Raw genomic sequence first — 14,500 nt, 5'->3', positions numbered from 1 at the left:
ACTTTCATAGGATTTATCGACCTGAAAAAGTGTTCGACAATGTAAAATGGTGCAAGATGTTCAAAATTCTGAGAAAAATAGGGTTAAGCTAGAGGAAGAGATGGATAATATACAATACGCATAAGAGCCAAGAGGGAATAGTATGAGTGGATGACCAACAACAACATGCTCGGATTGAAATGGGTGCAAGACAGGGATGTACCGTATTTACTCGAATCTAAGCCGCACTCGAATCTAAGCCGCACCTGAAAAATGAGACTCGAAATAAAGGAAAAAAAAATTTCCCGAATCTAAGCCGCACGTGAAATTTGAGACTCGAAATTCAAGGGGACAGAAAAGTTTTATGCCGCAACTCCAAATCGAAACAAAGTTGGTCCATTGTAATATGAGACACGATTTAGGTCGAATGAATGAAGATACAGCTACAGTAGTTTGGTTCGAATCGTAAGCTTAGCAGTTAAGCTTTACCAGGTAGCCATTGCTATGCGTCAGGCGCTCCGTCCGTATTTATACGGGTACCCTTTCTTTTTCACGTGCTTCGTCTGGTTTGAATCGATTGCTTATTTTGCTTTGATCTGATAAGTGCCGTTTTCTTTGTTGTAGGTGTTTATGTCACTCTAAGCTGACAATGCATTACTGTACTGTGTCATGCATTGTTTGTCGCATTCTGATAGTGAGTGTTTACGGCCTGTCACCGCTCGCGGCATGGCTTTCTTTTGTGTGCGCTACTGCCGCTTTTTTTTTTTTTTTTTAAAAAAAGGAGAGAAAAAGATCGTCTCATTAGCGAAACAATGGCAAGGGACTGCTATTTGTTGTTACTTACACTGCTGCTTTATTTGATAATGATCAACAAGAACCAAATAATAGACTGCGTATAATAGAACATGTCCGGAACGAGAGTTAGGCGAAAATTTTTCTCAGTTTCAAAATCTTTGCGGCCGCTTCTTTAGTACATCAAATTCTGCACAGAAGTTAGTCATCTTAGATTTAAAAATCTAGTCAGTTGTCGTGCTTCATTTCTGACTGTATCACTATTAGGCATAAGAATAATACGAATATAAACATGACACGATACGTACATTCTTCCGCGTTTGCTGTTGTCTCACTCTAGTTTCGTAGTTTATTAGGCAGACAGGATTTAAACGAGATAGCAGCAAACACGAAAGAATACATGGCAAAATGTTTATATTCATATTTTTCTGATGGCGAAAAGAATAATGCATGTGATTCACATTTCATCGGGTTCCTATTAGCAACCATCTCTTCTTACAGGTAGGAAAAAATTCAGAACGTAGAGTTGACCATATTGACAAACATCTCAAACAGTCTTGCCAGTCGGATTTTCGTAGTACATTGAAATTCTGCTACATTCGAAGATGAGCAATACGGAATTTGTATTTACTTCGTTGGATAATGTATGAAAATGCAGTGGTCGAAACTCGGGACGGAGAAAAAAAACTCGTCTTCCACCTTTTTTTTTAATTTATTTACTGATGCAGAGGTTTCGGCGCCAGTATTTATCTTTGTGCCTACAAAGCATGTCTGTGTAGCGCTACATGTATTCGACGGCAGAAGTTAGTTGTGGCGGCACCTATCGACATTTTTCAGAACTTCCGCTTGCTTTGTACTCGATTCTAAGCCGCAGGCGGTTTTTTGGATTACAAAAACCGGAAAAAAAGTGCGGCTTAGATTCGAGTAAATACGGTAGTCTTTCACCCCTACTGTTCAATCTGTACATCAAAGAAGCTATGAGGGATATAAAAGAAAAATTCAGGAATGGAATTAAAATTCAAAATGAAAGGATACCAATGATATGATTCGGTGATGACATTGCTATCCTGAGTGAAAGTGAAGAAGAATGATGTTCTGAAGGGAATGAACAGTCTAATCTGTACAGAATATTGATTGAGAGTGAATCAAAGAAAGATGAAAGTAATGTGAAGTAGCAGAAACGGGAACAGCGAGAAATTAACATCAGGATTGATGGTCATGAAGCAGATGAAGTTAAAAAATTCTACCACCTAGGCAGCAAAATAACCAATGATGGACGGAGCAAGGAGAACTTCAAAAGCAGACTTGCACTGGCAGAAAGGGCATTCCTGGCCAAGAGAAGTCTACTTACTAGTATCAAACATAGGCCTCAACTTGTGGAAGAAATTTCTGAGGATGTACATTGGGAGCACAGCATTATATGGCAGTAAAACATGGACTGTGGGAAAACCAGAACAGAAGAGAATCTAAGCATTTGAGATGTGGTGCTACAGATTAATGTTATAAAGTAGGTGGACTGATAAGGTAAGGAATGAGGAGGTTCTGTGCAGAAATGGAGAGGAAAGGAATATGTGGAAAACACAGACAAGGACGAAGGACAGGATGATAGGACTTCTGTTAAGACATCAGGGAATGACTTTAATGGTACTAGAGAGAGCTGTATAGGGAAAAACTGTTGAGGAAGACAGAGATTGGAATACATCCAGCAAATAAATAAGGATGTAGTTTGCAAGTGCTACTCTGAGAGGCGCAGGGGGGGGGGGGCGAGGGGGGGGGGGGGAGGTAGCGCATGCTGTTGCATGCGTACCAATAATGGTAGTCATTGTCACAGTATCTACAGTCTCAGAGACCTTTAAAACACACTATGACATTCCACAACACTTCTTTACCTACTGATTCTTCTTGGTGAACCTCTTAACTTCACTCATCACTAAACTGTGATCAAAGTTTATATCTGCTCCCGATTAGCTCTTACCATCTGATTTCTGAATCTCAGTCTCACCATGATATAATGCACTGACTTCTTCTCATGTCTCTGGTTGGTCCTTTCCCAAGTATACCTCTTCTTGAGACTACTGAACAGTATATTTGGATTTAATAGCTGAAATTTATTGCCGACCTCAAGGAATCATTTTCCTCTCTCATTCCTAATACTGAGTCTGTATTCTCCATTAACTCTTTCTTCTATTCCTTTCCCTGCTATAACACCCCAGTTACCCATGGTTATTAGATTTGTACTTCCCTTTAGATACTCGGTTACCCATTACCTACTATAATATACTCTTGTTATCTTTTTGTCTTCTGCTTGTGACATGGCATATATACCAGATCCACTGCTGTTGGTTTCCTGTCACTTCTGACAAGGATAGTCCTATCATTCAAAATGTTCACAGTAATTCAGTCTTTGGCCTATTTTTCTACTTTCAACAAACATACACCATTTTCTGCCGCTATTGATATTATCCTGTGTTCATCAGTGTAAATATCTTTATCCTCTTCCCAAGTCACATCACTGACTCCTACTATATCTATATTGAACCTTGGAATTTCTCTTTTAAGATTTTCTCCTCCCTATCACATTCAGACTTCTAATATTCCCTGCTCCAATTCACAGAATTTTATTATGTACCTGGTTTTATCTCATTTTTTCCCACATGGTCAGTTCCCCTAGACAAACACCTCCCAAAACTTGATGGGTCTTTAATGCAATGGTTTCCATTGCCTTCTGCATTTTCATTCCACTGACTGCTGATTCTTCCCCCTTCTGGGGCATTTCCACCCCAAGGGCCATGAACCTCTACATGCTCCTTTGGCCCCATTGACTGGGTCTTGGCAGAATAATTGGGAAGAAATAAGTTTTCCCTGTAGTGCTTGTCCATGATAAGCTTCTTCCCAAATTTTCTCTGAATAATGTGACTGGGTGAGCATTTACAGTTCTGTGGAATTGTACAATTCCCTCCTTAGTTAAACCTGATTAGTGGAGATGCTTTATTGCTTCTAACCAACCACCATTGTCAGATAAACCATTTATTACGGGCACACATCTATTTCATGAAAAGCAATTGGATTCAGAAATAAATTATCAGTTGCTGTTGTGTTATGTCCTTCTGATGTTGCTGGGAATGGTACTATTGTGAACAAACCAAAGATGTACATAGTTACCTTTATACAATATTGATCAGTAGTATCAATGATGAAATCAATATTGAAACCTCCAAATAAATGACTTCCCAATTATTTGCACGAAGTGTTATTAGTACAGTCTCTAATTGCTTAAACAAGCTTACAAATTTCCTGTTGGTGTCCTGTACACTTTTAGAGCCACAGTTTTAGATGTTTTCAGGTCTACTGCAGATATATAGCACCAAAAGATCTGTTCAATGCAGCACTCCCTTAAGACTATGGCCTGGGACTTTGATCCATGCCAAAAGAGTAGTTGGAAGCCCTGGCACAGATTTGCACACCCTTGAATATTGAGCTCATGAAGATAAGTAGTTAATTTTATAATAACTGTCAATTAAGTTTATATTACACCATAAGGAAGTTAATTACAGTCTATTTCGTATTACCTATTGAAGGTTTCACTAGTTTCAAAGTATTTCTTGAATAAAAACAAAAACATAACCTAAGAGCTGGTTTTCGCATACTTTAGATGTAGCTTTACTTACAAATTTAAGACATTTGCTTAAGTATTAAGTGAAGAATTTAGCTTGTTTCCATTACACATATGTAATATTTAGTAGTGCCATATTTATTCACTTAATTAAAGGTTTTAATTTCTATCTTTTTATTTCCTTTCAAAATGCATAAAGTACATACTGCGCATATGCGATCTCAGGCCTAATTTTTTGGGTATACAAATTTTGATTTTCAACGCTTAGTTTAAGTGCATTATATTATTATATTAATAGTATATACGTACATTAGTGTTCCACATAACTTTGGTGACTCTTGTGATCTGTAGTTAAAACAATATTACTGCTATTGCATAGATAAATTTTGTGAACATATTGTAAACAACCAGCGAGGCATGCTGTTGAAATATCGTGCGAGAACGACACGAATATCCGGCTGGATTCCTGAATATCCAAGATATCAACAAATCACCGGGAAAGCATGAAGAATTACATAAGAGTGATAAGTGTTTGGCTGCTATAGGAAAGTTAGTTCTGGGGTTCTGTGCAGCTGATGGTTACATTGAGAGGGGGGGGGGGGGTATGTAGTGGCATGGGAATTCGGGAAGTAACTGGGTCTCTTCCACGGTATTGCATAGTATGTTCAAGGGATAGCAAGATAGCTGAACTGGAAGGGAAGATTAGAGCCCTTAAGGTTGAACTTCATATTGCTACAGAGGAACTGAAAATGTTAAGGGGGAAGAGTGACGACGCGTGAAGTGGTAGCAAGCAACAGGGTCCACAGAAATAGAACAGTATTTGACAGTTTCATCAATGGCACAAACAACAGATTTGCCTTGCTACCTCAGTCAATGAAGGAAGAAGCTCAAGTAAATGTAAGTGTAGTCAGCACTCAACAGACTTTCACTACAAAACCAACATTTTCAAAAAAAAAAAAAGTAGAAAGTAGGAGGAAAGTTATGTTGTTAGATAGTAGCCATGGAAGAGGTGTGGGCCATATCTTGCAGGAAAAATTAGGTGACAGCTACCAGGTCACAAGTATTTTCTAGCCCAGTGCATGTCTTAACCAAGAGGTAGAGGATGTAGGGGCATTGTGCATGGGTTTTACAAAGCAGGATCATGTTGTGGTAGTGGATGTAGTGGGAAACAGTACTTACAGGGATCAGGGCTACAATGTCGAGTGTGACCTGGTAAAAATAGTGTCTGCGGTGAACCATACAAATGTTGCCTTGATTCCAGCTTTCATGCATTATTATCAGCCCCAATTGAACAGCTCTGTCAGGAGGGTCAATATGGAGCTGCTTTGGGTGGATGCTTTGTAAGGCATAGGTTTGGTTACTGCTGATAGTATTGGTTGGTGGGACTTCACAAGACATGGCCTGCATTTCAATAGGAAAGGGAAGGGTAAATTGGCTGGTATAATAGCAAAATATTTAAGGAGAGGCACTGGTACTCATGGGAGTACCTCTTTTTTAGGCTAAGATCAGTGTCCAATCATCCAACATTGATTGAAATTCAGCTTAATGAGAATCTCAGACAGACAGGTACTAGAGGATTAAAATATCATAATATTCTCATAACAGCATAATGAAAAATAAAGTTAATATGTCACAAGATTCTCATGAGAATATAGAGGCATCAAAAAACAAAGTAGATGAGCTTCTTGTTTGTTTAGGAGATTTAGAAGCTGAGGTTGGAACAGATGTACTACGGCTGTCTGAAAATCAAATAGTGACAAGTATGGCAATGGTAAATGTAGGTGGATAAAAGTTTTCAGAACTTGTAAGTAGAGAAACAATGGACAGAGGAGGAGTTGCCTTATAAGTTAACATCTGTCATAGTGTGAAAAATTTGGAAACTAAAAAAATTTGTGTAGAGCAACATATAGAAGCTGTGCTTGTGAGCTTACACTAAATAATGGTACTTTGATAATTGTAGCCATTTTTAGGTCCCCATTGGGAAATTTTCTGCTATTTTTGAAAAACTGGGATTCTTTGTTGTGCTATCTCTCAGACAGAGGGAAGCAAATTATTGTTTGTGGGGATTTCAATGTAGATTTTATGGAAGAGTCTGATAGAAAGCTTGACCTTGAAGTATTACTTGGTTCTTTCAATTTGACATCAGTTATTGATTTTCCTACTCGGGTGATAGATGAAAGCAGCACACTGATAGATAATGTGTTCATAGAGCAAGATAAATTTCCTCAAACAAAAACTTTTCCTGTTACGAATGGTCTGTTTGATCATGAAGCACAGCTAGTTACAAAATTAAAACAATTTGGAATATTGTTTCTATCAAACTCAATGAAAAGTTTGTTAACAAGAAGTCAGAAGCAGAAAAAAAATTTTAATAATCATTTTTAAGTGTTGTAGAGAAAACAGGATCCAACTTTTCATTATAAAATGCAAGGCAGTATGAGGCAATACCTATGCAATTTGATAAAATTGAAATTCAACCAGTCTGTATCCGGGCACCCCCAAAAACATATGTCTTTCATATTAGGTGCATTGTGATGCCACCTATTGCCAGGTACTACACATCAGGGACCTCAGTAGTGATTAGACATTGTGAGAGAGCAGAATGGGGCACTTGGTGGAACTCAAGGACTTCGAACGTGGTCAGGTGGTTGGGTGTCATTTGTGTCATATGTCTGTACGCGAAATTTCCACACTTCTAAACATCCCTAGGTCACTGTTTCCAATGTGATAGTGAAGTGGAAACATGAAGGGACATGTACAGCACAAAACTGTACAGACCAACCTTATCTGTTGACTGACAGAGACCGCTGACAGTTGAAGAGGGTCATAATGTGTAATAGGCAGACATCTATCCAGACCATAACACAGGAATTCGAAACTGCATCAGGATCCACAGTTAGATGGGAGGTGAGAAAACTTGGATTGCCTCATAAGCCACACATTACGCTGGTAAATGTCAAACAACGCCTCACTTGGTGTGAGGAGCATAAACATTGGACAATTGAACAGTGGAAAAACTTTGTGTGGAATGACGAATGTGGCGATCCAACCGCAGGATGTGGGTACGGCAAACATCATCTGCCAGCAGGTGTAGCGCCAACAGTAAAATTCGGAGACAATGGTGTTATGGTGTGGTTGTTTTTTTCGTGGAGGGGGCTTGCTGCACATACAACCAAGAAATTCACGCAGCAACAAAAGGGTAAATTTGCCAGTCTTCCACTTTTTCTCCATTTTTCGCATATTTTTTCTGTTTTGTTTCAATATTATTTTATGCTCAATCATAAAAAGTTCCACGTTGAAAAAATCTGCTATCAATGTTCATAAGGTGCTGCCACATAGAATTTTGGAACTTGATTGAAGATGAATCAGTGTTTGGTAATATTTCACTAGCAACAAATGTAATACCACTCCTCTCCCAGCATAGACCTAACTATCGGCGTAGGTTACCTGCCTCTAAATCACATGTGCTGTTAATTAATGTTTCTAACCATACACCTATCTGAAGCCACAAGGTGTGTAAATTGCCATTAAGATAACCTAGGCCAATATGTAACAAAAGTGACAGGAATAACACACAAAATAAAGGAAAAGCAACCTCTCACCAATAGTAGACTGATATGGGGCACACAGAAACATGCAACAGAAAACTATTTACACTCGCTTTTGAGCTTTTGCTCTTTCTCTAGTGGAAGCACATACATTCACACACACAGAAACCTCAAAGACACATGCCCTTGATCACGGTGATTCTGACTGTTGATTATTGACAGCAGTTGCCTGGGCAGTTGGGGACTGGGAGAGAGGGACGGACATATGAAGGAAGGAGAGGGTAGTGGGATAATGTGATGCAGGTCTTTCCACAGATGACCCACCAGCTGCACAAGAAGTTCAGAGGGTACAGCATATAAAGGGAAGGGAGAGGTAGAGAGCCGGCTAAGGAAAGGGAGGGGTGGAAAGGAGAGGAATATGGAGATGCGGAGGGAAACAGGGAGAGAGGAAAGAAAGACATAGGCATAGAAAAGGGGGTGAGGGAGGGAGAGGGAGAGAAAGAGAGGGAGAGGGAGGAGGAGGGAGTGGGGGAGAGAAAGAAAGAGAGGTATTACAGATAGATAGATAGAGAGAGAGAGGGAGAGAGAGAGAGAGAGAGAGAGAGAGAGAGAGAGAGAGAGAGAGAATGCCCACATGTGGCTGGGGAGGGGGAGAGGGGATGGGTTGGGTTGTTTGCGGAAGGAGAACAGACAGCGAGGTCATCGGTCTCATCGGATTAGGGAAGGACAAGGAAGGAAGTCGGCCGTGCTCTTGCAAAGGAACCATTCCGGCATTTCCCTGGAGCGATTTAGGCAAATCACAGAAAACCTAAATCAGGATGGCCAAATGTGGGTTTGAACCGTCGTCCTCCCGAACGCGAGTCCAGTGCGCTAGCCACTCCACCACCTCGCTCGAAGTGGAGGGGGATGGCAGTGCCTGTTCTGGATTGGGGGGGCGGGAGTGGGGATGGCAGTACCTGTTCTGGATGGTAGAAGGAATGGTGTGGACAGAAGACAGGAGGCAGTGGGAAACTGGTTAGTGGAGGTTTATGTGAGGGGGACTGCGAGAGCACAGGATATGTTGCAGAGACAATCCCGTTCCGTACAGTTCAGAGAAGCTAGTGCTGGAAGGGAGTATCCAAATGGCTTGCAAGGTGAAGCAGCTGTTGAAGACATTTGCATTGTGGTCTATAGCGTATTCAGCAACTGGGTGGTCAAGTTTGCAGTTTGTCACAGTTTGGCAGAGGCTATTCACGTTAAGTAGACAGTTGATTAATTGTCATACCCATATAAAATCCTGCACATTTTTTGCAGCATGGATGATATGCAACATGGCTGCTTTCACAAGTGACCTCGCCTTTTGTAATACAGAAAATATCTATGAATGGACTGTGGTAGGATGGGTGTATGAGACAATTCTTGCAACTGGCTCAACCACAAGGGAATAACCCAAGGGGAAAAGGACTGGAATAGTGATGGACAAGGATATTCTATAGATAACATGGATGGCAGAACCCAACTTTGGGTGATGTGAGTAGGATATTCCTCATCTCAGGGTACAACGAGAGGTGGTCGAGCCCCTGGTGGCATTTCAAGGCCAAGGTGATACTGGGTGAGTAGAGGAGTGCCGGTTGGTGGCTGATTAACAGGCTTATAGGAGCCAGAGGAGATGGCATGAGAGATCTGTTTATGGCTGAACTGGATGGGATACCGTCTGTCAACAAAAGCTCTGGTAAAGTTGTCAGTATATTTCGACAACTCGTGCTTTCTAGTGCAGCTATGGCATCCACAGGTGGCGAAGCTGTAATGAAGAGACTTTCTGAAATGAAACCGGTGATTGCTGTCAAAGTGGAGGTACTATTGGTAACTGGTCTGCTTGATATGAACAGACTATTTATGGAGCCATCTGAGGTGGAGATTGATGTCTAGAAAGGTGGCTCATTGAGCCGAGAGGACCATCTGATGAAGTGGATTTGGGAGTAAATATTGAGTTATGGAAGAAAGCACAAAGGTTGTCCTTGCAATGACACCACAGCATGAAAATGTCATCAATGAATCTGAACCAGACAAGGTGATTTAGGTGTTGACTGGATATATAAGCTGGCATAGGATGATGCCATGCAAGTAGCCATGGGAGTACCATGGATTTGTTTATAGATTAGTCATTCGAAAGTGAAATAATTATGGGTCAGAGTTATGAAACAGGTGGTAGGTTTGGTATCAGGCAAGCAAGGGAGATGTTGGTGTATAAGGCCATCAAATATACAGTGACCAACAAGACTTCTGGTGTAATGGGACAGGAACTGTGGAAAGGCAGTGGAGGAAGTGAGTGGTGTCTTGAATGTAGGATGGGAGGTTAAGGATAAGAGTTTGGAGGTGTTTATCAACAAAAGCAGAGATTTGTACTGTGGGTGCACTGTACCCTGCCACAACAGAATGACCAGAAGGAAGACCTATGGGGCTGAGTTTGTGGAATAGGGAAAAGGTACGAGTGCAGGGGGAGGTTGCAGATGAGAAGAGGGAGATTGATTCAGAAATGACCTAAGGTGTTGAGGAGCTGCTGGAGGTCCTGTTAAACTTTGGGGATGGGATCATAGTTGTAAGATTTGCTTCCAGAGGTATCAGAAAATTGTCAGAGACCATCAGTCCCATAGTCACCATGGTTCATGACCTGTGTGGTAGAGCCTTCATGTGCAGGAAGGATGATAAGGTCTGGTTTGGTTTGCAGGTTATGGATAGCTGTTGGTTCCATAAGAATGATGATGGATGCACTGGGGAGGGATTTAGGAAAGGAAGGCGAGACCAGGTTAGAAGTGAAGGGTCTCTGAAAGGTTAACAAAGGAGGACTGGGTGGAAGGGAAGGAAGATCATGGTTGGAGGGAGGTTGGAACTGTTTTAAACAAGGTTCTGTGTGGGTTTGGTTGGCTGTTGTTGGTGGAGTGTGTGGCAAAGAAATAATTCTACTGTGAAGAACAAGTAAAGGAAAGAATGTCGTTTACAAGTCCAGCATGGGTGAACTTAGTTTTAGGGTTAACATGAGGCCTTTAGAAAGTGATGAGATTTCTGCGGGTCAGAGTTTTGGCAGAAAGGTTGACAACGGTGACAGGATTTTTTTTATGAGCAAAAGGCATCTATCGGCAACATCACATTTGTTAATTGTTCCAAACACATATAACATTTCCTATCATGTCTATTGTTACTCATACTACAGTTTGCACACACTTATCATCATGCATTTTGGTGCTAACTATTGCACTTGGTGCAAACTCAGATTCCCGGGAAAATAATAAACTCGTCAAAGTTCCCTGTATAGAAATGTAGATACTAAATTTCACTTGTGAAACAGCACCTCTACTGTTTCAGAACATGCCAATATACACGAGTGGTGTTACTCACTTCAGACCTGGCAAAAAGCCTTTACCAGTATCAGCCACTGTTCACATTGAGCTCATAACTGCAACTGCTCTGGTGGTGTCAAAACTTGCTACCTCCTATCTGTGGGTAGGAAGTGCTCACCAGAATGTTAACCTATGCAACTGGGATAATGGTATATTTTGATAGCTACATATCATCCTATCAATATCACTGCCCTTACACAATGTAATGTATTTTACCACTTAACATAGTGATGTAGCATGGATGTTTCATTGTCTGGTATCACAGTTTTAATATTATCATTAAGCTGTTATAAATCACTAAACTACCTGATGATGACCTGAAGGAAGAAATTGGTTGTGAATAAAATAGAATTTAGTGGTAGCTCTTCTTGACTGACATGATTTTTAAAAAAATTATAATATATGTTTTTTAATTTGTGGATTCAAACTATGTCTAGCACAGGGTTTAATATCTAAAATAAATTATGCTGAATAATGCAATAATATAAGCTGTCAGATATAACAAACACAAATCAGCCTCCATCATAGATTTTTTTTTTTTTTTTTTTTTCAATCAAGCAAAATACATTTTCAGTAAAGGGATGCTACAGTAGCTTTTAATAACAACAAAAATAAAGGTATAAGTGCACATCAATTATCTTGCAAGACAGATTTTATGCCTCGACAACTGAAACGGCCAAATCAATTCAGTACATGCTGTTCAACATTAGTAGTTTCATTGATAACGTGAGTGATGTCATGCTTTCTCAAAGCATAAGATATATTAAAAGATTTTTACATGCAAACTTACCTTTTACTTCCTTCATGTATGATGATTCTGGTTCAATACATAACTCTGAAATTGGGAGAACTGTATCCTCTCCCATAGTTCTCGAACAGTCTTCCGCGACACACCGAAAGTAGTGGTCAAATAAGAATTTAACTTCATTGTTATACCGCTCGATTACCTGAAATACATTGTTACTTACACAAGAAAGTTCCTGCAAACTATAAATAAAGTAAGAAATATAAAGTACATCAGTTAGATATCTGATGATGGACTGAAGTTTTATTTCAGGCAAATAACTAAGATTGTGAAGCCAGAAACATAATGAAATAGAACATTTGTACAATTACATGTTTGTTCCTATCACAACTGCATACTGAAATAAGGACAGGAGCACCACACAAATGAATGAGATTTCAAATTTCTGTAATCTCTGCCCTACATCGCATTCCTTTCTTTTCAAGTGGATATCCATTTCAAATACCGCAGATAATATACTTAAGTAAATGTCGTTACTGTCACCATCCATGAAATCCTCAATCACATATCTAAAACACAGTTTCAAACTTACTAGCCAACATAAGCTGCTGCCCCTCAACATATGACAATTATGAAATTCAATGGGCCTGGTGCATGTTTCTAGCATGCCATTTGAATATACCAACACAAGTTCTGAGATGCCAGTACTCTTCATTTTGCAATAAATTACAAATAGATAGATAATATTACTAGATAATGCCCATCAATTTTACTTGCAGATGATTCATTTATATTAATTTAAGACCAGGAGTCAGAAAACAAACCTGTCTGCATCATCAGTATAATAAATCATCTAGAAACATGGTTTCAGCCCAACTGGTTAACATCTACAGCTACATCCACATCTACGTGATTACTCTGCTACTCACAATTAAGTGCCTGGCAGAGGGTTCAATGAACCACATTCAAGCTGTCTCTCTACTGTTCCACTCTTGAACGGCGCACAGGAAGAATGAACACTTAAATTTTTCCTGTGTGAGCCCTGATTTCTCCTATTTTTATCATGATGATCATTTCTCCCTATGTAGGTGGGTGCCAACACAATGTTTTCGCAATCGGAGGAGAAAACGTGATTGAAATTTCATGAGAAGATCCCGTCGCAGCGAAAAACGCCTTTGTTTTAATGATTGCCACTCCAATTCATGTATCATGTCTGTGGCACTATCTTCCCTATTTCGCGATAATACAAAACGAGCCGCCCTTCTTTGAACTTTTTCAGTATCATCCGTCAGTTCCACATGATACGAATCCCACACCGCACAGCAATACTCTAGAATATGGCGGACAAGTGTAGTGTAAGCAGTCTTTTTAGTCACTCTGTTGCACCTTCTAAGTGTTCTGCCAATCAATCACAGTCTTTGGTTTGCTCTATCCACAACATTATCTATGTGATTGTTCCAACTTATGTTATTTGTAATTGTAATTCCTAAGTATTTAGTTCAATTTACAGCCTTCAGATTTGTGCGACTTATCACATAATCGGAATTTAGGGGAATTCTTTTAGTAATCATGTGAATAACTTCACACTTTTCTTTATTAAGGGTCAATTGCCACTTTTTGCACCAAACAGATATCTTATCTAAATCATTTTGCAATTCATTTTGGTTATCTGATGACTGTACAAGACAGTAAATGATAGCATCATCTGCAAATAATCTAAGAGGGCTACTCTGATTGTCTCCTATGTTGTTAACATAGATCAGGAACAATAGAGGGCATGTAACACTTCCTTGGGGAATGCCGGATATTACTTCTGTTTTACTTGACGACTTTCCGTCTATTACTATGAACTGTGACCTTTCTGACAGGAAATCATGAATCTAGTCGCACACTGAGGCGACATTCCATAGGCACACAGTTTGGTTAGAAGATGCTTGTGGGGAACAGTGTCAAAAGCCTTCTGAAAATCTAAGAATATGGAGTCAATTTGACAGCCCCTGTCGATAGCACTCTTACTTCATGAGTATAAAGAGCTAGTTGTGTTCCTCAAGAATGACATTTTCTGAATCCGTGCTGACTGTGTGTCAGTAAATAGTTTTCCTTGTGGTACTTCATAATGTTAGAATACAGTATACGTTCCAAAACCCTGCTGCAAATTGATGTTAGTGATATGGGCTTGTAATTCAGTGGATTAATCCTATTTCCCTGTTTGGGTATTGGTGTGACTTGAGCAACTTTCCAGTCTTTACGTACAGAACTTTCTCTGAGCGAGTGGTTGTATATAATTGCTAAAAATGGAGCTATTGCATCAGTATACTCTGAAAGGAACCTGACTGGAATACAGTCTGGACCAGAAGCCTTGCCTTTATTAAGTGATTTAAGCTGCTTTGCTACACTGAGGATATCTACTTCTATGTTTCTCATCTTCACAATTGTTCTTGATTGG

The 14,500-nt window shown here is 39.8% G+C and overlaps 1 protein-coding gene across 1 annotated transcript in view; it reads right to left on the bottom strand.

The window, feature by feature from the left end:
- The window catches only part of LOC126262726 (probable ATP-dependent RNA helicase DDX60), a 141,014-nt gene that overhangs the window by 50,307 nt on the left and 76,207 nt on the right, over positions 1-14,500 (bottom strand). The window contains exon 4 of the mRNA XM_049959526.1: positions 12,100-12,256. Within this exon, the coding sequence (XP_049815483.1) occupies positions 12,100-12,256 (157 nt within the window). The remainder of the gene's footprint in view (positions 1-12,099; positions 12,257-14,500) is intronic.

The sequence above is a fragment of the Schistocerca nitens genome, chromosome 1 (genome assembly GCF_023898315.1).
Source record: "Schistocerca nitens isolate TAMUIC-IGC-003100 chromosome 1, iqSchNite1.1, whole genome shotgun sequence".
Taxonomy (NCBI): Eukaryota; Metazoa; Arthropoda; class Insecta; order Orthoptera; family Acrididae; genus Schistocerca; species Schistocerca nitens.
The sequence above is the reverse complement of the archived record's forward strand: the minus strand, read 5'-3'. Positions and strand labels throughout refer to the sequence as shown.